General features: G+C 56.9%; 5 protein-coding genes across 5 annotated transcripts; 3 read left to right on the forward strand and 2 right to left on the reverse strand.

Moving 5' to 3' along the window:
- Positions 1-1774: 1774 nt before the first annotated feature.
- Positions 1775-3353, forward strand: GGS23DRAFT_385543 (FAD/NAD(P)-binding domain-containing protein). The gene is made up of 3 exons (XM_051513476.1): positions 1775-2162; positions 2245-3084; positions 3197-3353. The coding sequence occupies exons 1-3, from the start codon at positions 1925-1927 to the stop codon at positions 3346-3348; spliced, it is 1230 nt and encodes a 409-aa protein (XP_051367603.1). The 5' UTR covers positions 1775-1924; the 3' UTR covers positions 3349-3353.
- Positions 3354-3676: 323 nt separating this feature from the next.
- GGS23DRAFT_588016 (uncharacterized protein) lies at positions 3677-6307 on the reverse strand. The gene is made up of 3 exons (XM_051517525.1): positions 6010-6307; positions 5521-5949; positions 3677-5447 (listed from the first exon to the last, which is right to left on the reverse strand). Exons 1-3 carry the CDS (start codon positions 6061-6063, stop codon positions 4305-4307), a joined length of 1626 nt encoding a protein of 541 aa, XP_051367604.1. The 5' UTR covers positions 6064-6307; the 3' UTR covers positions 3677-4304.
- Positions 6308-7181: 874 nt separating this feature from the next.
- GGS23DRAFT_600919 (HAD-like protein) lies at positions 7182-8106 on the forward strand (the record flags this gene model as incomplete). The annotated part of the gene is made up of 2 exons (XM_051519142.1): positions 7182-7291; positions 7464-8106. 2 exons carry the CDS (start codon positions 7182-7184, stop codon positions 8104-8106), a joined length of 753 nt encoding a protein of 250 aa, XP_051367605.1.
- Positions 8107-8873: 767 nt separating this feature from the next.
- Positions 8874-10617, reverse strand: GGS23DRAFT_607887 (kinase-like protein; the record flags this gene model as incomplete). Its single annotated transcript, XM_051520117.1, has 4 exons — positions 8874-9446; positions 9505-10036; positions 10094-10251; positions 10324-10617. 4 exons carry the CDS (start codon positions 10615-10617, stop codon positions 8874-8876), a joined length of 1557 nt encoding a protein of 518 aa, XP_051367606.1.
- Positions 10618-15542: 4925 nt separating this feature from the next.
- Positions 15543-20625, forward strand: GGS23DRAFT_588040 (transcription elongation factor Spt6). Its single transcript, XM_051517526.1, has 4 exons — positions 15543-16143; positions 16243-16434; positions 16490-20123; positions 20184-20625. Exons 1-4 carry the CDS (start codon positions 15964-15966, stop codon positions 20441-20443), a joined length of 4266 nt encoding a protein of 1421 aa, XP_051367607.1. The 5' UTR covers positions 15543-15963; the 3' UTR covers positions 20444-20625.
- Positions 20626-21004: the final 379 nt, after the last annotated feature.

The following is a 21004-nucleotide window of genomic DNA, read 5'->3' on the forward strand; positions in this document are numbered from 1 at the left end:
GGGCGATCTACCGATCTGTCTACCTATCCATATACCTATACCTACATCTAGATATATGGGTATGCAGGTGTTTCTAGGTAGGTATATTTACCTAGGTATCATATCCGCGTATTTCCTCTCTTACCGCCCCGACGCCTCGAGCCACCCATCACCTGCGCGCAGGCATTATCGCAAGCCTCTATTTATATTGAAGTCGTATCGATTTGCTCATCTCCCGCGCGCCACCACCGCGGGGCGTCCGCATCGGGACTAGCGAGGCCGGCACTGGTCGAGCTGGGGGTGGGCGTGCGCACATCGTGGGTGTGTGTGGGCGTGTGTGTGGGCGTGTGTGTGGGTTCTGGGCTCCCTCTCTCCCAGGCGTCCCTCGACAAGGGAGCGCCCGCCCCGATCAGGCAAGTCAGCGACGTCGACAAATGCACGTCGGCATCCCGGTCACGCCCATGCGTGTGCGGGCATGGGTCCTCCACGCATGCCAGTAGGCGTGGGCGTGAGCGCGAGAGGGAGGCAAGGGGGGGCGCGGGCGCGGTTTGTCCTTCGGCTCGAGCGATCGACGCGCCTCGTGGCCGCGGTCAGCTTCGCGTCCAATCGACGGTCTCGGGCATCGACGGGTGCGAGAAAACCGTCGCGCGGATCGGACTGCCGGTCACTTGGGGTTGTCAAGGGAGGGGAAAGCTTGCGTGGTGAGTGGAATGGAGAAACCCGAAATACATAGGTAGGTAGGTGTTAGGTAATGTTTTTTTTATTTTTCGACCTAAATTAATTGCTCTTCTGTTTCTTTTGCGTCTTCCGCTACGCAATCTTTCCAACGTGATAACTCGTTCCCACGTCTGCCTCTTTCTTTTTTGTCCCTCACCGCGGCCAGGAATCTCTCTGGAAAGGGGGAGAGGTTTCTTCTGTGCGCTATGATATAGGTAGGTACCTAGAATGAGGCGCCGGTTTGCCGTTCCCACAACGGCTGGGAACGCCTCCGCCAAGACGGCTGGATATTCGATGAAAAGCAATGCTTCGACTGGCGGTCTTCTGCGGAGCTTGCCGCCCATCCCGCGGACACTATACCTATGACGGCCCCTTGTAGGCCAATACGCAGATTGGGCGCAAATAGATCGGGACCGGATAACCATCCCGGCGACGATAGTCTCGACGATCCTCACCTTCTCGACTTCGTCTCAGCTCGTCACCGTCGAGAGCCGGCGTCGAAGGTACTAATCCCCAAGTATGTCTTTCTGCCGAGGACTCGACGATACCTTCGGATTCGTGCGTGCCTCGGACAGTTTCACTCACCCGCCCGCCTCGGCTTCCCCCCCTTGGCCAATCTCGATTTGCGTTGCTGCTATGTAGGCATAGCCGGATTTACGTGGCATCCGGGGCGGCCTACGCGCGGCCGCTAGCAACGCAGGGATCCTCGGAGCGCAAATTGCCACTGCAGTAGTACTCATGGGCGTCGGATAGGAGGGAGACTCGGTCTGCTTTCCAGCAACCTGCAAACAAGATCCCACCGGTCGACCCTGCGACGGCGCAGTCAGTAGCAGACGTCGACAGAATAGCGGACGCGAGATGTCGTGATCTGCCAAGCCGTTCCTGTCTTACAACACTACCACCGTAGGAGCATGCGGTAAGGATCATCTGTCGCGATGGGGAAGGCGAGCACAGGATCCTGCTCAAGCCAGCTTTGCGTCCGGTCCCATGCAGACAAAGGCTTCGTGCCGGGCCGCTACTATAAAGGCCGCTGCTCTCTCGTTCTGTCAAGGTCTTCTTTGTTCAAGCACACGTACCTGCGCCTCTCCCCCTCCCCTACCCCATATCGTGTCCCAGTACGGGCAGCTAGAACGACGTCGCGGCTCCAAGGACGCTGTCGTCGACTCCCAAGGTTTACACACATATACCACAGGCATATAGGCGTATATATATATCCCACACCGTCATCATGAAGAACGTTCTCGCCCTGGGCGCCGCCGCCCTGCCCCTGCTATGCCTCGCGGGGGCCGCCGCCGTCGCGCCTCGCGACGAGCCCACCTACGACGCCGTCATCATCGGGGGCGGCCCGTCCGGGCTCAGCGCCCTCAGCGGCCTCGCCCGCGTGCGGCGCAACGTCCTGCTCATCGACTCGGGCGAGTACCGCAACGGGCCCACGCGGCACATGCACGACGTCATCGGCTTCGACGGTACGCGGTCCCCCTCCCTCCCCTTACCTTCTTCTCCCTCGCCTCCCTTACGCTGACCCCTCTCCCCTTCGTCCCCGCACAGGCGTCACACCCGCGTACTACCGCTGGGCTGCGCGGCAGCAGCTCTCGCACTACGGCACCGTGTCCGCGATCAACGGCACCGTGACGAGCGTCGAGCCGGTCCCCGGCGACGGCGGCAGCAGCGGCGCCGAGACGCTGTTCCGGGTCCTGACGACGTTCGCGAACGGGACGGCGGGCGCGGTCGGGGCGCGCAAGGTGGTGCTCGCGACGGGGCTGCGGGACTTGCTGCCGGCGACGCCGGGCATCGCGGAGAACTGGGGCAAGGGCATCTTCTGGTGCCCGTGGTGCGACGGGCACGAGCACGCCGACCAGGCGCTGGGGCTGCTGGCGCCGCTGCGCGAGGCCGCCGGGCTGGTGCGCGAGATCGCCACGCTCAACTCCGACTTCGTCGCGCTCGTCAACGGCACCGACACCCCGGCCCAGCGCGCCGCCGCCGACGCCTCCTTCCCCGGCTGGGAGCGCTACCTCGCGCTGCACAACGCGACCGTCGAGAACCGCACCATCGCTAGCGTCACGCGCCTGCGCGACGGCGGCGCCGACCCCGCCGACCCCAGCCTGCCCACCGCCCCCGAGCTCGACCGCTTCCGCATCGACTTCGTGGGCGGCGGCCCCAGCGTCGAGCGCGACGCCTTCTTCACCAGCTTCCCCGACGAGCAGCGCTCCGACGTCGGCCCCGCCCTCGGCGTCCAGCTCTGGGGCGGCCGCCTCGCCGTCGACCCCACCCGCGGCCTCGTCACCAACGTGCTCGGCGTCTACGCTGTCGGCGACGCCAACTCCGACAACGTCACCAACGTTCCCCACGCGCTCTTCACCGGCAAGCGAACGGCCGTGTACCTTCACGGTGAGTCTTTCTCTCTTTCACTTCCTTTCTCCTCCTCTCGCTCCTCCTTCTCCTCCTTTGCTCTCCGTTGTCCCGGCTTGTGGACCTGCGCTGATTAGGTTACCCTCTCCAGTCCAACTCGCCCGGGAGGAGGCCGCCCGGGAGCTGGCCGCTAGTAATGGGACGGTCCTGGCTACCCGCGCAGCCGCAGAGCTGGACCCACGCGCCATCTGGGAGCAGATGAACCCGCGGGGGCTTCTGTACGCCGGCGAGTTCGATCAGTAGGTATACTAGGCTAGATGGCTGCGAAGAGCCCCCTCTTTCCCCCCGTTGGGTAGCGTCTGATTTCGTCTTCCCCTTCTCTCCCGCATGTATAGACGGCGTATCTGTTCACCATCAAGGCAAGACAAAAGGGATACCGATGCGTCTTGGGAATTTCTAGCATCCTAGGGCAGGGAGTGGACATATAGCAATAGTATAATAATACCCATAATACGAGACATAATTCATGAAGTTCCGAGGCGATCTTGTTGAGGCGATGCTCACCTAGTAAGTGGTAAACGAATTACCTGTATCCTCGTCTCGAGGGGACCACTCGGTTAGATAGTATGTCGTTGGTTCTAAATCGGTCTCGTGCCGTCGGTGAGACCGTGCCACAAGCCATGCTCACCACATGTGGCGCCTCTTGTGTCTCGGTCGTCTCCTCTCGCCTGACTAAGTGTTAAGGGACTGCAAGTCACGCTGGCCGTCAAGGGAATATGCCGTGCGAGCCTTGCTACCTGATTTCTGAGTAGTCAGCTTCAACTCCTACGGCTCCTCTGCTGGGATGTCCCTAGGCTCTCATTACGAGCCCTCACTACAGCCTTGCTCGTAACCAACGGGAACGAAATCGCAAAGGCAGATGGGGGCTGTATTTTTCCAGTCGTAGTAAACCTGACCTAGCAGTGAGTAGGGCAAAAGCTGGTTGGTTCTATGTTGGTCGTAGAAGATAGTGGTGAATAAATGGCTTCCCGTGTCCGCGCCAAAACATACACGCTGGCGTAGGCATGCTCATCCGTCCCGACCCATCTCCCCGCGACTTACTTCCTTTTCCCCAATTCGACGGGAATGGATGCGTTCCTCCATTCGTACACTCCGATTGTAGATAACTCGGCTACGCTTCCCTTACCTCATTTGCTCACTAGGGACATGGCCTGCAAGGACGAATAGCATCCTCGCCATCTCGTATCCTGACCTCGCACTTAGACCTCGAACACTTCTCCGGCGCCGACCCCTCCGCCCCCGCGCCTCCCGTCGACGAGGTCCAGTCTCCAGCCCTCCCAGTTCTTGAGGCTGCGCTTGAGTTCCTTGATGCGCTCGAGCCGCCTGCGGCCGTCCTCCTCCTGCGCCCGCCGGAACGCGTCCTCGTCGAACTCCGCGTCGTCGTCTTCGAGGAACCCGTCGTCATTACCGTGGTGGCCCTTCTCGTCGGGCCCCGTCGTGCCGGCGCCGCCCGTTAATGCAGTGAAGAAGTCGCCGAACCCGCCGCCTTTATGGGCCGACTTCCGAGGCCCCGGCGACGTGCTGCCGCCGAGGTCGATGTTGGTGAACTGCCCCGCGCTAGGGCTCAGGAGGACGTCCTCCGCGCCGGGCTCCATCTCTTTGCGACGCTGGTGCCAGATGCCGCGGCGCAGGTCGTAGATCTCGCTCTCGAGGTCTCGGATCTTCTTTTCCATGCGCTGCCGTTCCTCGTTCTCCAGCTCGTCGACCCCGTCGTCGTCGCCACCGCCCTCGGCCGCGTCCTTCTTTCGCAGATGTGCGTTCTCTGCCTGCAACTTCTCGATCTTGGATTTCGCTTCCTGTGCCTCTTTCTCTGCGCGCTCCTTCTCCTTCCGCAGAGCCTGCGACCGGGCGTCGTTCTCCTTGTGCAGGTTGCCCAGAGCGGCGACCTTCTTCTCCAGGGCTTCCGTTTTCTTCTCGAGCTCTGCCTTCTCCCCCTCTAGCTTGTCTACATCAGCCTGGAGGCTTCGGAGCTTAGTCTCGGCGCTGGTGCGCTCGCTGCCTTCTTTAACTACCCGTTCGGTTGTGCGTTCCAGGTTGCGCTTCAGGTCGCCGAGCTCGCGCTGGGCCTTCATCGCGGCCTGCTCGGAACGCGCCAACTTCTCTTCGAGGGCTGCGATCTGTTCGCGGTCGGTGCCGCCCGCAGAAGCCTGCCGCTCGGCCTGGGCGCGGAGGCGCGATATCTCCAGCTCCATGGTCTCGATAGTGGCGGACTTGGAAGCAAGTTGGGCCTGGAGCTCGCCCGGAGGCGACGATAGGGAGACAGACGGCGACGATCCGTGGCGTTTCGCGGCCGCGGATTGGAGCTGCGAGTTCTGACGCTGGAGAGCCGCGATTTCTGCTTTCTATGGTAGATCCCGTTAGCGTAGGGTCCTGAAGGTTCCTAACGCGCACCGAAGTGCTCTGTTCCGCTCATACCAGCTGCTCGACTTGGCCGTTGGGCCCATCTTGATCAGCCTCGCGCAAGTCGGCCAGTTCCTCCTCGGCCCTCTGCCACCGCTTCTCCGAATCAGAAGCCTCCTTGGCGAGCCTCTTATTCTCCTTCTCCAGATCCTCTATGCGTGCGACCTGCTTGCGGTAGATATCGGGGGCCGATTCGCCGTCAGGACCCGAAGGGAAGCCGGTGGACGGTGACGCGCCCTGGCGAAAGGAAGGAGATCGCACTTTCGACGGCTGGGAGGGAGATGAGGCAGTCGGCGTCGCGGGGGGCTCTGGGGCGTCTTCGGCAGTAGGCTCATCGGCAGCGCTGGCGGCCGTCGACTCGGGCTTGGCCTCGGCAGCCTCTTCTTCCTTATTGTGCTTGGAACCGGCGCCTTTCTTGGCCATCTGCTTCTTCCTCTGCTCGACCTGCGGGATTGAAGCTCAGCATCCATCTGGCAGACGTCAGGAGGCGCAATCAGGTCATACCCGCTTCTTGGCCGCCGCCAGCTTCTCGGCCTTTGCTTTGTCTTCGTCTGCCATTTCGGGTTCGTCCTTTCGTCTCTTCTACCAGTTCTGTCGGTTGGTACCTGAGCTCAGGGCCACGCGGATGTGGTGGTTGTCAAGGGGGATGATTGATTACGGCAGGTAATTGTTGCCAGCTGGTGTTAGAGGGAAAGTCGGCGGCCAAATCGCTAATCCGATCTGGCGGGGAATGCGGCCCCTCTACGTAATAAGTGCATAAGTACAGGATACTTAAAAACAATGCGGTCGAGGGCTTACCAGGCAGGTAAGGAATATGGACGAGAGAGTACCTAGTACCTATTAAAACATACCACCGACAGAGCTATCTGTGCCTCTTTACGCAGGTACATAGGAGGAAGCTTGGCTCGAACGTGCGATCACTACTGAGATGTACCTGTATAAGCGCATCTCTTCAAATGATGCATCAGAATAAGCAGCTACCTATTATGCGTCTGTCATACGGATCCCCGAGACTGATGTGTGTAATGCCATTGGCTGAATCGAGACCCGATCGCGTAGGTCCCTTGAGTTGCTTCCCATCCTTGGTACTCACTCCAGGAAACTATCTTTTCCTATTAGGCAGGTATAAAATAGCGAAGAAGCACCGTGGTCCTGGTTCGCGGTAATAGGTATGCGTGCGGAAGCGCCAGCGTGATATGCTAGCCTGGATCAGCCGACTTCGGGTCAGCTGACCCTGTCGCATAGGTGCCAGGCACCGAGGCACTAGTGCTCTATCGGGGCCTGCCCCTCCGTCCCGCCATCCCTCTACTCCTCGCCCCCCTCTCCTCCCCCCGGTCATCAGCGATCAGCCAGCTTAGCCCTGCCACAACCCTCGTGCCTCTCGTTCCCAGCGCAGGGTCGCAGGCGTCCGTCCAGCAGCCGGCGATGGGATCCGGGCACGCTTGCCGTGTCGCACCAGCCCCGATCGCGTGACGAAGTCTCCCCAGCTCTCCGCCGTGGCCGGAACCGCGATAATCGACGTACTCCCTAGCTCGCCGATATATACCTATATATAACCTACCTGCCGCCAACTACTTCCCCGGCTCGCGGCCTGCTCGATGCGCTGGCACCGCGCTCCATCGCTACTAGCACAACGCCGCCCCGCCGCTCTCGGCCCGCGCAGATTCCTCTCCGCCATGGCCCAGCCCGCCCCCCGACGCTTCGCGCCGCTCGGTGACGCGCCCGCCGGCCACCATGGCTTGCCCCAGCTGAAGGGCGTAGTGTTCGACATGGATGGGACCCTTTGGTGAGTGCTGCACGTACCTAGGTATATATATACCTATGTCTATATATATAGAACCACCACCATATCCATTCCCCATCACCTGCACGCCCATGTATGTCATCAAGACAATGTTACCGCCCTTTCTACATCCTCCGTCCTTCCTTTTCCTCACCGACGCTGACGAGGCCTGCAGCCGGCCGCAGAACTACATGTTCGCGGAGATGCGCGCGGCGCTGGGGATCGGGCCGGAGGTGGACATCCTGGAGCACGTGTACGGGCTGCCGAGCGCGGGAGAGCGGGACGCGGCGATGGCGGCGATCCGGGCGGTGGAGCGGCGGGCGATGGCGCGGCAGGAGCCGCAGCCGGGGCTGCTCGCGCTCGTCGCCTACCTCGAGGCGCGCGGGCTGCCCAAGGGCATCTGCACGCGCAACTTCGAGCAGCCCGTCGCCCACCTGCTCGCCCGCTTCCTCCCCGGCCGCCTCTTCGCCCCCGTCGTCACCCGCGACTTCCGCCCCCCCAAGCCCGACCCCGCCGGCATCCTCTTCATCGCCCGCCGCTGGGGCCTCCTCCGAGTCCCCGACCCCGCCGCCGACCCCGCCGACGCCCCCGACGCCTCCGGCCTCATCATGGTCGGCGACTCCATCGACGACATGACCGCCGGCCGCCGCGCCGGCGCCGCCACCGTCCTCCTCGTCAACGACGTCAACCGCCACCTCGCCGACCACGACCACACCGACCTCGTCATCGAGCGTCTCGACGACCTCGTCGACGTCCTCGAGCGCGGCTTCGTCGGCCGCGACATCGGGACCCCCGCCTCTGCCGTCTCTTCCCCCTGACCAGCAGGGACGAGGACCGGGGGTGGTGAGGGGGTAGAAATCGAAGAGACGGTGAAGTGATAGTCTTAAAGACAGTAACCCGAGTGGCCTACCCTGCTTATTTTAAATTCTTTTTTTATACCTTTGGTTCAACACCTGGTCGCTTACTTGGCTGTCGACACAGGATATTCGGACGGACACGATAAATAAACTGGTTCCGTACCCGGCGGCGTGGTATATTTTCTGCCTTAGACCGCCCAGTTCGCCTGATGCCACAAGGGAATTCAGATCGAACGCGGCTGCGTCCATGATAGAATTAGACGGCACGGAGCATTTAGAGGCCCGCAATCGCGTGCATAAATAGCAATCCTGTATTTTCTCGCTCTCTCTTTATTCTTATAACGTGTTACTTCGGGTCCTAAGTAGATGCCGCAGCGGAAATGCTATATACACGAAGCGTACGGACACTAGCCGTCCCACCCTCCTTCGAGAGCACCTTCTGTTTTCCGTTCGCCACCTCTCGAGGATGCCCGAGGACATGTTCTCCTAGGGAGAGGGAACGACTATGCCTGCCTGTGCTCTAAAGCACGGGTGTCACGCGGGGTCAACTACGTAGGGCGGGGAAGGAGTCCCGGCGAGCCGAGATGACGATGTACCGAGCACCGAGGGTGTTGGGGGTCATGCTCGTCATACCTGACGAGGAAGGATTGTTGGTCCCCGGGGTGGATAAGGCTGGCTTGAGTATCCGCGCTATTCGATGTGTTCTACGGATGGTTGGCGACGCCCGTTTATCTCGACGGGTAGCCGGCGTTACCGTACCCGCCATTTGACAATGGCCCAAATGTGGCCTGCCGCCTATTCTCCCGCCGCAGCTCGTCCGGAGTTTCTTTTCTCGGAGGGGGTGGCGGCAATGGTCCGCCAGGAGGGGCAGGCCTTACGGGTAAAGTGAATGTCGATCCCGCGCCGGTGCCTGCAGGTTGCGAGAGATCCGCATTCGATACCTTGGGGATGGAGGAAGATGTTGATGACCTTGGACCCAGGCCAGGATGAGCGTGGGAACCTGCCGCGCGTCCCAAACTTCCCACACCGTTGCGCGTGGGTGATCGATTCTGTGTGTGGCCTTGATGATCTCTCGGCGAAATGATGGCGCCCGCGATCGGGATGTCACCGGAAGTGGGCGTGTACGCGGCGTCATCGTTCTGATACGCAGGAGACTCGTTCGTTCGCAGGAGGTCTCGGGTAGCCGGCGAAAGCTGGGGAACCAAATGTGACTTGCGATTGTCCTTCTCCATCAGCCCCACGGCCCATTGTCTCAAGTCTACGGGCGTCCGCTTGGCGGCCTGGACAAACGGGTCCCGTTCCTGTATGCCGTCAGTATCGAGTCCGCGAAGAGCGCAAATCTCGACGCGGTTCACTCACCCAGAGGTCCTGAGGCGTCGGGCGCTCGTCGGGGTCCTTTGCTAAGCACTTCTGAACCATATCTTCTAGGATGGACGGAAAGGCATCGCTCTTGGGCAGTTTTGGCGCAGGCTCATGAACGATCTGCTGAAGGAGGTCCAGGATCCCGGCAGGTGCTCCATCCCCATCCGAGAGCTGCTCGCTCGCAGCGAACGGAAACTTGCCGATGGCCAGCTCCATAATGCTGAGACCGAAGCTCCACACGTCCGACTTGACCGTGTACTTCTCGCCCTGGATTCGTTCGGGGGCCATATACGTCGACGTGCCGACGAAGGTATCGGCGATAGAGTTAACCAATTCTCCGGACACTCCGAAATCGCAGAGCTTGATGTGCCCCCGCGAGTTTACGAGGATGTTGGAAGGCTTGATATCTCGGTGCATGATGTGTAATTTGGAATACAGATACGTCAAACCGCCGAGCGTCGCCTCCGCGATCTTACCAAGCACATCGACGCGAATCGGGCCAAAAAGGCGCGAGACCCTATCCAGTGATCTATGATTGCTTAATCAGTTCCGCATCGACCATCACGCGTGCTTCGGCCGTGCTCACCCGACATCCATGTATTCCATGCACATTATCACATCGTTGTGGTCGTTCAGGAAGGCTCCGTAAAACGTCACGATGTAGTCGGAATGGCAACCGTGCATGATCTGGAGTTCGCGCACGATTCGTTTCCGTAGTTCTTTCTTAGCCTCGACGTGGATGACCTAGACTCTCGATCAATTCCCATCCCCGAGCCGGAGTGTGGGGGGATCTTGTCACGTAAAAGAATCAATTACCTTGCGAGCCATCGTCGTGCCTGTAGGCAAGTGCTTGACCTTGCTAACTGTGCCTCCATTTCCGGATCCGAGCTCCTTCACAATTTCAATATCTTCTTGCCGAAGATCGAGGTTGAACTCGATACCGATCTCGAGTTGGGCTTCCTGGCCCACCTCGTCCGCTCGCGAGCCACCAAAGCCCCAGTCAGGCTGGCGGTCGGTGTTGTTCGCAGAGGGCTTGGGTGCTGCGGGAGCTAGCGCCAGACCTTTGACATTCTTGCGCTTCATCGAGCGCGGTGCGAATGAGTCGGACATGATGGGCAGAGGGTCGAGGGATATCCGAGGCGGGTCGAGTTCCGAGACGGGGGGGATCGGACACTATGCAGGACCGTTAAGACAGTTCCAAACAAGCGCAGCTCCTAGTCGGAGAGGCGATGTGCATATCCAGAAGCAGGCGGCGGTGCGATGACTTGGCCCGACTAGACGAGTGTACACGGACGGGTCGCGGCGGTTGTGCCCTCGCGCGTCCCGGGGTTGCCCCTCACGAACCCAGGCGAGATCGAATGTTGGGAATGGAATTGAGACCCGACGAGGATGGCGGTCCCCGTATGTTGCAGGAAGGGCGACGTACGACTAGGTGTGTAACGGCTGTGCGATACGCCACAGGGAGGGCTGGGCTGAGGGGGCCGACGATGCGAGGTCAGTAAATGAAAAAGATCAGGCGTTGTGGAAGCGCAGGAAGATGCAGTGTGCAGATGGAGAAGGACAAAACGAAAGTACTCGACAAGAGCGGTGTCTGTGCCCGTGCCCGTGACCGCGATGGCGATGGTACTTTCGTAGCGTTGCTGATTGGCGGCGGCGGTGGATCTGGCCAGGAGGTTCGGTGCTGGTAAGTGTGCGTGCTAGCGCTGAGGCTGGTGGACTTTGTTGGTGACGATAGTGGGCTAGTGGGACGGGGGACCGGGGCCGGGACCTGAAATTCTTACCTACCACCTGGTGAGAAGAATACCGTCCAGGCTCCTCGAGGCAAGGAACAGTATTCGGTATCTACGGTAGGTATATAATTAGTCGAGGTGCCTCCTGGCGTAGGTGGACCAAGCTCGCGAGTGGAAGGGTAGAAACGGCGGTTGATCAACTTGATCGGTAAGAAGGGAGAAGGGGGGAAAATTAAAAGCCGGAGAGATCAAGGCGCCAAAAATTGATATTTGCCAATTCGGTGTGGACGACCAGACGAGTGACAGGACAATGATGATGGCCTGGGTGCGAAGGGACTGAGAGCGAGTTGACGATGGAGCCAAGTGACAAGTGGGAATGGGTGACACATAATACCTGCGATGTAGGAAGGCATCGCACACCCATGCCCTCTACAATGTAGACAGACCAACTGGGACGATGAGTGGGACAGACGATAGAGAGAATCGGTAGGTATGTAATCAATGATCGCCAGCATGGAATAGAGGGTAGGGTAGGCAACCCGCCAAACCGACAGAAGCGGTCTACCAACCCAATCGCCGGCCAGCAGATCCCCACGATATCGGGTATTTAATTTGACTGACGGGTTGGTTGGTGGTGGATGGAGACACCAGGCATCTGTGCCAACCTACCTGTCGAAGGGCGTCCCGGGTATACAATGGCTGCTGCCCTGCGCGGGTCTGCTTGCTTGCTTGCTCGCTTGCTTGAGGCCTCGTAGCTCTCTCGTAGCTCTGGCGGGCGGGATGTACACGGCTTGGTCGGTTGGCCGGGTGCTCGGTCGTCCCAGGCCTCGAGGCTCCTGATAGGATGTATAATTAACCTGGGCCAAGAATCCCCAACGCGGTTCTGGGCGGTTGATTGGTCTGGGAGCAACAATGGGAATCGGGCAATGCAGGTGACGAGACACAGAACCGGAATCGAGACAGCTGCAGAAGGCAAAGCACCACAGCTGCTGGTGAGACGGGAGGGGAGGGAGAGTCGAGGTGGTGAAGAAGAGGAGACAAAGTGGCAGTTATCAGAGGGAACTGAGACGGGGAGCGGGCGGTAAGGATGGCAAAAGACGTGTGGAATGGTTCCCTATCCAAGGGGTGGATGTGTGAGAAGGAGGAGAGACGGAGAGACGGACGATGCTACGTAACGGTTTTCGAGACTGAAACCACATCGCCAGGTCTGGTTCAAAGCGTTTACTGAGGTGGGAGAAGGGATGGGGTCCGGAGGTGAAGTGACGAAACTGAGGAAGAATTTGGCGCCTTGCGAGTTGAAGTTGGGTCCGGTGGCTTTTGGGTACCCTTGAGGTACCTGCCTCTGAGGTATCCGTGGTGATGTGTGCGTCCGCACCTACGTGCTGCCAGGTAGCAATTATGTACCTACCTACCTACCTACCTACCTACACAGAGGTGTCGTCCCATGTGGGTGACAGAAGAGCCATGCGACAAGCCGCTGGTTGTGACAGGGACCGAACCTCCTAACCTCTGGTGATTCCACCGGCCTATGTACGATACACATCCTTTCGCTTTTCACATGTGCTGCTCGTAGGAATCATAGCCGAGAGTACCTTTGCCTGCAGGGCTGGCAAATCGGAGGCATACCTTAGGTGGTGATGATGGGAGCTTCAATGCTCATCCTAGGGGGGTTACCAGAAAGAGTCCCTAATGCAGGATTGCGTGTGAGTAGGTAGGTATATCCAAGCAGTATACCTATGTGGGTAGGACTGAGACCGACGAGGTTCGATATCCGATCGATCGGTGAATGTATCTGCATGTTCGAAACCGCAATACCTAACCTATGTCGGTTTGCCGTGTATCACCCGTATGGAATTGCTACCCTTACTCGTACGCCGGAGGCAGGTAATTGTATGTATCTGAGGGGAGACATTCATTGTATCCCGGCCATGCATGCATACCTTAGGTAACTTATGTACTAATAGAAGAGGCGCTGGGTCGCTAGGAGGAATGTAGGCAGGTTAGGTAGATAGGCATCAATCCTATATACTAAGAGGGAAGCAAGTGACATGTGTAAGAAAGCGGTCGAATTCGCTTAGTTGTCTCTTTACATGTAGAATTTCCTCCTCCCTACCTCTAACCTCCTAGCTCTGAGGTCCCCATTCCATCTCCATCTTCCATCTCCACCCAGCATCACCTCTACTACCCGATTGCTTGGGCAAGTGCCTAAGTGGGTTACATGTAACATGCCGTGATAGAAACCATGACCCCCCTCTGCCACCCCCTTTTCACTCACCTCTCCCGTGTTTCGCACACCCAGACTCACTTCTGGGGTAACTAGGTATACTACACGAGTGTGGGTGCATCTCGTATGTCAATATATCGTATCCGCGAACCCTTATTCACCCCAGCCCAGCCTACCTGCGATAAGGCCTACGACGTAGCCCGTTCCCCTTCATCTACTTGACACGCCAAAGTTTAGGGGGCTGGCGAGCCCTACACGCCCGACGCACGCGTCCTCTTCCTCGCGGGCCCTAGGCCTATTCTCTACCAACTCCACACCGGTTTGTCGTCGCCAGTCTTCTTCCCCTTCCAGCTTGATTCTGGTGTGTCATGTGGAATACCTAGCATGATTGGTCCTCAGACTCGTCGCTTTTAAGAAGCCTCTTGGGGAACATCTGTACGATACAATCTGGCGGGTAGATACCAGATGTACCTAGGCAGTTAAGGCAACCCGTAAGACGGGTCCGTGGAGAATCTTCGTTTGTCTGGTATGCATATGTATGTACCTACATTTATATCCCGGCCACCGGTAGAATGCACACCTCTACTGATCTCCATACCTACCTACCTATGTGGCGATGTAGCAGCTATTCACACCCTTTTTTTTTTTTTGCTTTTGGCTCGGCATGATATCGGGACTATGCTGTGAAAACTTTTCCTACTCTACCATTCACTAATTAATTATTCCTCTCTCACCGATAGGTATCGGTCGGGCAAGGACAAGAGCAAGCAATGCATGCACCATTCCAATAGTTCCTATGTAGGCAGGTATTACTGCGCGTCCATTTGTGGCGAGTTGCGAGGAAACCCGTTTCCGTCATCCAGAGAGCGACCCGTGAGCGCTGGCTACCTCACCTACCTACCCACCTACCTACCTACCTACGTAGAGGTATATATATATATACCTACTACCTCTTATGTTTATTGGTATATATATAGATGGCATTCCCAAGGGGCGTATTCCTTCGGTCGGCGTGCACCACACGTACATGCATAGTTACCTCGAGTCAGTCAATACCACCGCACTTACATCAATATGCGTGTGCACGCCTACACTACTAGTAGTAGACCGCCAACAAGGCCACCCGATCTAGCGGTCTGCGCCTACAGCAAGCGTTGAACATACGGGTAGGGCATTGTTTATAATATGTATAATCTGGTGGCTTTCCTTGAGATAGCTTTATACGTACTTGCTATGAACGGCGTAGTCCTAACTGGGCGGGACTCCGAGCTACACCTCGCCCGAAGCGTGCTAACTCTGACTTGAAGAGTAATAACTACCACTAATTCCTTTGGCACCAACGGGGGAGAAGGATTGTCGGCCTAGAAAATACCTACCATACCCAGTTATGTTGCTAAGATAATATTCGTACCATGTAGTTAGAATAGCTAAACATTAACTAGAGGTGGGTATCGATTCTACCAGGGCTCGAGCATCTTAAACTTCGCGCGTCAAGCTATCGGGAGGTGAATACGATTTCACTGCTTCGGAGACGAGTACCTTCGAGAGGAGAGATCAAGGTAGTCGCGGGATACATACGGCTACGAATACACGTAGATATATAAATCTAACGACGACCCGCGCCTAAATCTTCGATGTAGTTGAAAGTGAAGAGACTATCCTTTCCCCCCGCGAAGCTCTCGCCGCTGCCGCCTTAAACAGCTCGATTACTAAGCGGCTTGTGAAGACAGTGATGGGCACTTTTAGAGGGTTCTTTTTTGGCGGGGGGTAGAATTTTATAAAGACGACCTTCGTTACAAGTCAGGTAAGACTTGAGTCTGTTTCCGCCAGCTCGTGCCATGAGTCCGGAATGGGACATGTTCGGGATCACAACGACGTCGGTCCCCACGTAACCATTTGCATATCTGATGAGGATTGAAACGTGGGTACTAGCGGAGGCACCGCCTCACGAGATGGGCGGATTGAAGATGTGGCTGAACGCCAAGGGCAGGGACTAGAGGAGGCAGGTAGGCAATACCCATACTTCGCGTATCGTGTACCGTGTGCAATGTATCAACTGGTCATCTTGTGACTTCGTCCGCAGGCATATAGAGGTAGAGATGGAAGAAGGTATTCTAATTCCATTCTTGTCTTCCCGGTTGAAGAAGCGGGACTTGTTTTTCCAGTTCCGGCCGCACATATCCACACTTCATAAATGACTATATTGCATTCTTACATATCTAGCCTCGGTAATGCATTACACGTTTAGTAGAATTTCCTTGCCAACCTATATTCTGAGTTCCGTGTTTGTTCGGCGCGGCTCATTCTTCTCATCTTCCTCACTTTCTCTTCCATCGGCGAGCTGTAACCTGCAGTAACTCGACCAGCTCCGCATTTGAACGTCTGTATCACCCGACCGCCAAAACTCCCAACCGCTCCCGCTGCAGGTTCTGTTCCCGTACGCGACCGTCGCAACGCGCCTCACTCCGCGCCTCGCCTCTCCTCACGTGGCGGGCCGTCAAGATGAGCAACTCCATGCGAGACCTGATCGCCGGCGAGGCTGAGTTGGATGACGAAGAGGACGACGACTCCTTTGATGAAGAGACGGGCGAAACCCGGCAGCGATCCAGAAACAAGAACCAGGAGATGGACGACTCCAGCGAAGAGGATGATGAAGATGAGGATGAGGAAGAAGCCCGAAAGGTATGCCACGCCGCGACGCGACGCACCACGATACGACGGAGCCCTACTCCCTTGCCATCACCTATCGTCGCTAGCCGTCACTGACCACGCAGCTCGCAGATTCGGGAAGGTTTCATCGTCGACGAGGACGAAGATGAAGACGAGGACCAAGTCGAGGGCGAGGATGAACGTCGCAAGCGAAGGAAGCGCAAGCGCCGCCAGGAACGCGAGGAAGAAGCACAGCTGGACGAGGAGGATCTCGACTTGATTGGCGAATCCATCCCCGAATGGGAACGCAAGCAACCCTCGCAGGTATGATCTGTTGTCGGGCTATCTACGAGCCTTGGTTTCTAACCGGATTGGACAGGGCAAGTTCAAGAGGCTCAAGCGTGGCCACCGAGACGATGACACCCGCGGAAACGAGCGACGCGGCCTTGATGAAATCTTTTCTGAAGAGGATGATGACCTCGTGGATGATCGACACTACGCCCGACCAAGCCACCGGGCCGCCGCCGATGAATTCGACGACTTCATCGAGGAGGATTTCCCCGAAGACGAAGATGAACGCATGCGCCAGAGGGAAGACATGGAAGTCGCGCGCCCGCGAGACAAAGGGGTGATTGGCCGCATCGTCGATCCGGCCGGCCTCGACAAGGATGCCTTGGAGGACATGGAAGCTATCTTCGGAAATGGCGAAGATTACCAGTGGGCTCTAGATGAAGAGGAAGAGGAGGAGGAGCGTCAACGAGAGGAGCAAACCCTCGAACTTAAAGACGTTTTCGAACCTTCACAGCTTGCAGAGAAGCTTCTGACAGACGAAGATAACAGCATCCGTTACCAAGACGAACCCGAGCGATTCCAACTCGATCGAAAACCATTCAAGCATCTGAATATACAAGGCGAGCAGCTCAAGGAGGAAACACAGTGGATTGCCGACCTCATGTGGCCGAAGAAGCAACTCTCCGGTGACTTGCATGGCCCCTTTCAGAAAGCCGTTGGTAAGGTCCTCGAGTATTTCGTCCTTGAGGACCTCGAGGTGCCTTACGTCTTCCAGCATCGTAAGGACTATCTCATCCATGCCCGCAAGAGCCGCAACCCGGAGCACCGCGACGATCCGGAAGCGCCAGAGTATATCGTCAACGCAGAGAAACTGCTCACTCAAGATGACCTTTGGCGTATCTTGGAGTTGGACATTAAATTTCGATCACTGTTCGACAAGCGCAGCACGCTTGAAAGGACTTACGATAACTTGCGCGAAGCTGCTCAGGTGAGCGACGACATGGTCCCGGAGCTGATAAGCCAGGCTGTGACTATGGAGGAACTGCAGGACCTGCAGGACTATATCAACTTCCAGTACGCGTCCCAGCTGAAGGAAATTGCTGCCACGAATGGTGTCAACAAGGGAACCAAACGGCCCGGCGCGAAATCATCCATCTTCGAACGTATTCGCAAGAGCGGCGCTTACAAGTTCGTTGAGGCCTACGGCATCTCTCCCGACAGGCTAGCACAGAATGCTCTACGCGAAGGCAAGAAGGTGATATCGGATGACGTGCAAAGCTCACCGATCGACTTGGCGGATAGCCTGACTGACAGTGATTTCCCTACGGGTGACCAAGTCTTGTATGAGGCAAGACACATGTACGCCGAAGAGCTATTCATGAGCCCACGGATGCGAAAGCACGTTCGACGACACTTTTATCTGATGGGCGAAGTCAGCTGCCATCGAACGGAGAAAGGTCTGAAGAGAATTGACGAGTCTCATCCGTATTACGAGATAAAGTACCTTATCAATCAGACGATTAACGACCTCGCACGCCGGCCTGAACTGTTTCTGAAAATGATGAGGGCTGAAGAGGAGGGCTTGATCGAGGTCAGGCTCCGGCTGCAGAACGAGCGCGAGTTCCGACGACTATTGCACGTGGAATTTGCCTCGGATAATTACAGCGAACTCGCCGACGCGTGGAATGAAGAGCGCCTTAAGGTGCTCGATTTAGCCTTCGCTAAGCTTGAGAGAGTGATAGCCAAAGGAGTCAAGGATTCGTTACGGACTGCATGCCAAGAGGAGCTCCTGAAGCTCTGTCGGGAAGAGTATTCGAAGCGACTCGACCAAGCACCATACAAGCCGAAAGGTATGGTGTTGGGTACCACACCTCGTGTCCTTGCTCTCTCCAATGGCATGGGTGACCCGAGCCGAGACCCAATCTTCTGGGTCTGGGTCGAAGAGGACGGACGGGTCATCGAGCATGGCAAATTCGGAAACTTGGCTCGCGACGAAAAGCAGAGGGACGCATTTGTTGATCTGATCGAGCGCAGAAAGCCAGATGTCATAGGCGTCAGCGGTTTTTCGACAGATACTCACCGCTTGGTCCGTGATATAGAAGGCCTCGTTAATGAGAAGAACCTCACTGGCCCCGAATTCCCGGACCCGGATACCGATGACTACCGCAGCGAGCTCCTCGAGGTCGTAGTCGTCAACGACGAGGTTGCGAGGCTTTACAAAGACAGTCCGCGAGCGCAGGCCAGCCACCCGACCTTGTCTGCCAACACGAGGTATTGTGTTGCGCTCGCGAGGTATCTCCAGAACCCGATGAAGGAGTATGCGGCGTTGGGTAAAGATGTTACTTCGTTGCTATTCAACCCGTGCCAGCATCTTCTACCGCAGGAAAAACTGCTGAGACATCTCGAGACGTCGATGGTGGACATGGTGAATCTCTGCGGTGTCGATATCAACGAGGCGGTCAGCGACGCCAACACGGCCAACCTACTTCCTTACGTGGCCGGGTTAGGCCCTCGCAAAGCCACGAGTTTCCTCAAAGCCATCAACACTAACGGTGGGGTGGTAACCTCGAGAGACGAACTTGTCGGCGATCCAGACAACAACAAATTGCCTGTCGTTGGTCCTCGAGTTTGGAACAATTGCGCCAGTTTTCTTTATATCGAGTACGATCCTACAAACCCCGCTTCGGAGCCGTTGGACAACACTCGTGTCCATCCCGAAGATTACGAACTTGGCCGCAAGATGGCCGCAGATGCTCTGGAGCTAGACGAAGAAGATGTGAAGGCCGAGACTGACGAGAACGGAGCTGGTGCCATAGTCCGCAAGCTGTTCCGGGAGGACGAACAAGAAAAAGTTAACGAGCTTATCCTGGAGGAATATGCCGAACAATTAGAGAAGAATTACAACCAAAGAAAGCGCGCGACTTTGGAGACCATCAGAGCCGAACTGCAGGCACCATACGAGGAGCTCCGTAGGAACTTCAGCACCTTGAACCCTGACCAGATATTTGTCATGTTTACCGGCGAAACCAAAGATTCTCTCGCAGAAGGCATGATCGTCCCAGTAAATATCCGGGTGGTCAAAGACGACTTCGCTATCGCTAAGCTGGATTGCGGGATCGAGGGTCGCATCGAAGCGCACGAGGTCAGCCGAAGCAATATGTCCATTCGCGACGCTATTCATGTGGGCCAAACCGTCCAATCGAAGATTGTCGATCTCAACCGCAAGGAGTTCCTTGCAAAGCTCACCCTACGCGAGGACGCATTACGGCGTCCCTACAAGAAGCACAGCGACCATGACCGCGGAACCTGGGACGTGAGACTCGAGGAAGACGATAAAGATGCCCTGCGAGAGAAGGACAAGGCCACGGGTCGCACACAACGCGTTATCAAACACCCTCTCTTTAAACCGTTCAACTCTACTCAGGCTGAGGAGTATCTCGGCTCTCAGGCCTCGGGAGATGTGATCATTCGGCCGTCTTCGAAAGGGAATGACCATCTCACCGTCACCTGGAAGGTCGCCGACGGCGTCTATCAACACATCGACGTCCTCGAGCTGCAGAAAGAGACGGAGTTTTCGGTCGGGAAGACGCTTCGAATCGGCGGCAAATACACGTACTCGGATCTAGACGAGCTCATCGTGGAGCACGTCAAAGCGATGGCGAAGAAGGTTGACGAGCTTATGGGACATGAGAAGTTCAAGAAGGGAAGTGTCGCTGATGCTGGTAAGTGCACTCAGGGTGTTCTCGGAGCGGGGATGATGACAATGCTAATTTTCGAGGTAGAAAAATGGTTGACATCGTACTCGGACGCCAACCCAACCCGCTCAATCTACCTGTTCTGCATCAACCCCAAACGGGCCGGATACTTCTACCTGTGCTTCAAGGCTAGCAAAACATCGCCGATCAACATGTGGGATGTGAAGGTGGTGCCCCACGCATTCGAGATGATGAAGAACCAGTATCCCCACATGCTCGCCCTATGTAACGGCTTCAAGCTGCGATTCAATAGCGAAATCAGCAAACTTCAACAGATGAGGAGGTAGACAGGCACAGGGCCAGGGCGTTTAGCCATTGACTATCGTGCATGTATATTAGCGGGTTAATTATGTATGCTGGATGATCGCGTTGGAGTCACGATATCGCTACGGTTAATGGCTGCCGGGAATCACGCATATAGTCTTAGAGAGGTTCAAAAACGCACAGCATCCCATGCTTTTACGAAGAATACCTTGCTTCCTCGAAACTCACCCGCGTGCTGCTATGGCCCCCACGCATCGTTGCCCGAAACTGCTGAGCCTTTTTTTGCTTGACTACCAGCACATGCCGTTGTCGTTGCTTCACATATTTACCTGACCTGGCCCTCGCTATCCGGCATGGGAATAGTCCATGACGTGGAGATGATATCAGCCTTCTGATTGAGCGCTGCTTGCCTTAGACATAACGCGTACACGGAGGGTCATACTACCCATGACGATGCCGTTACCCCTCGCGGACGAGAACAGCGACCTCACTTTCCTGTCGTGGACGTGGAAGCTCTTCGCGTCCAGGGTTGGAAGTCAACCCTGCAGAGCACGACAACTAGACGCCATTGTTCAAGGCATTCC

The sequence above is a fragment of the Durotheca rogersii genome, assembly GCF_024521655.1.
Source record: "Durotheca rogersii strain YMJ 92031201 chromosome Unknown GGS23scaffold_40, whole genome shotgun sequence".
Taxonomy (NCBI): domain Eukaryota; kingdom Fungi; phylum Ascomycota; class Sordariomycetes; order Xylariales; family Xylariaceae; genus Durotheca; species Durotheca rogersii.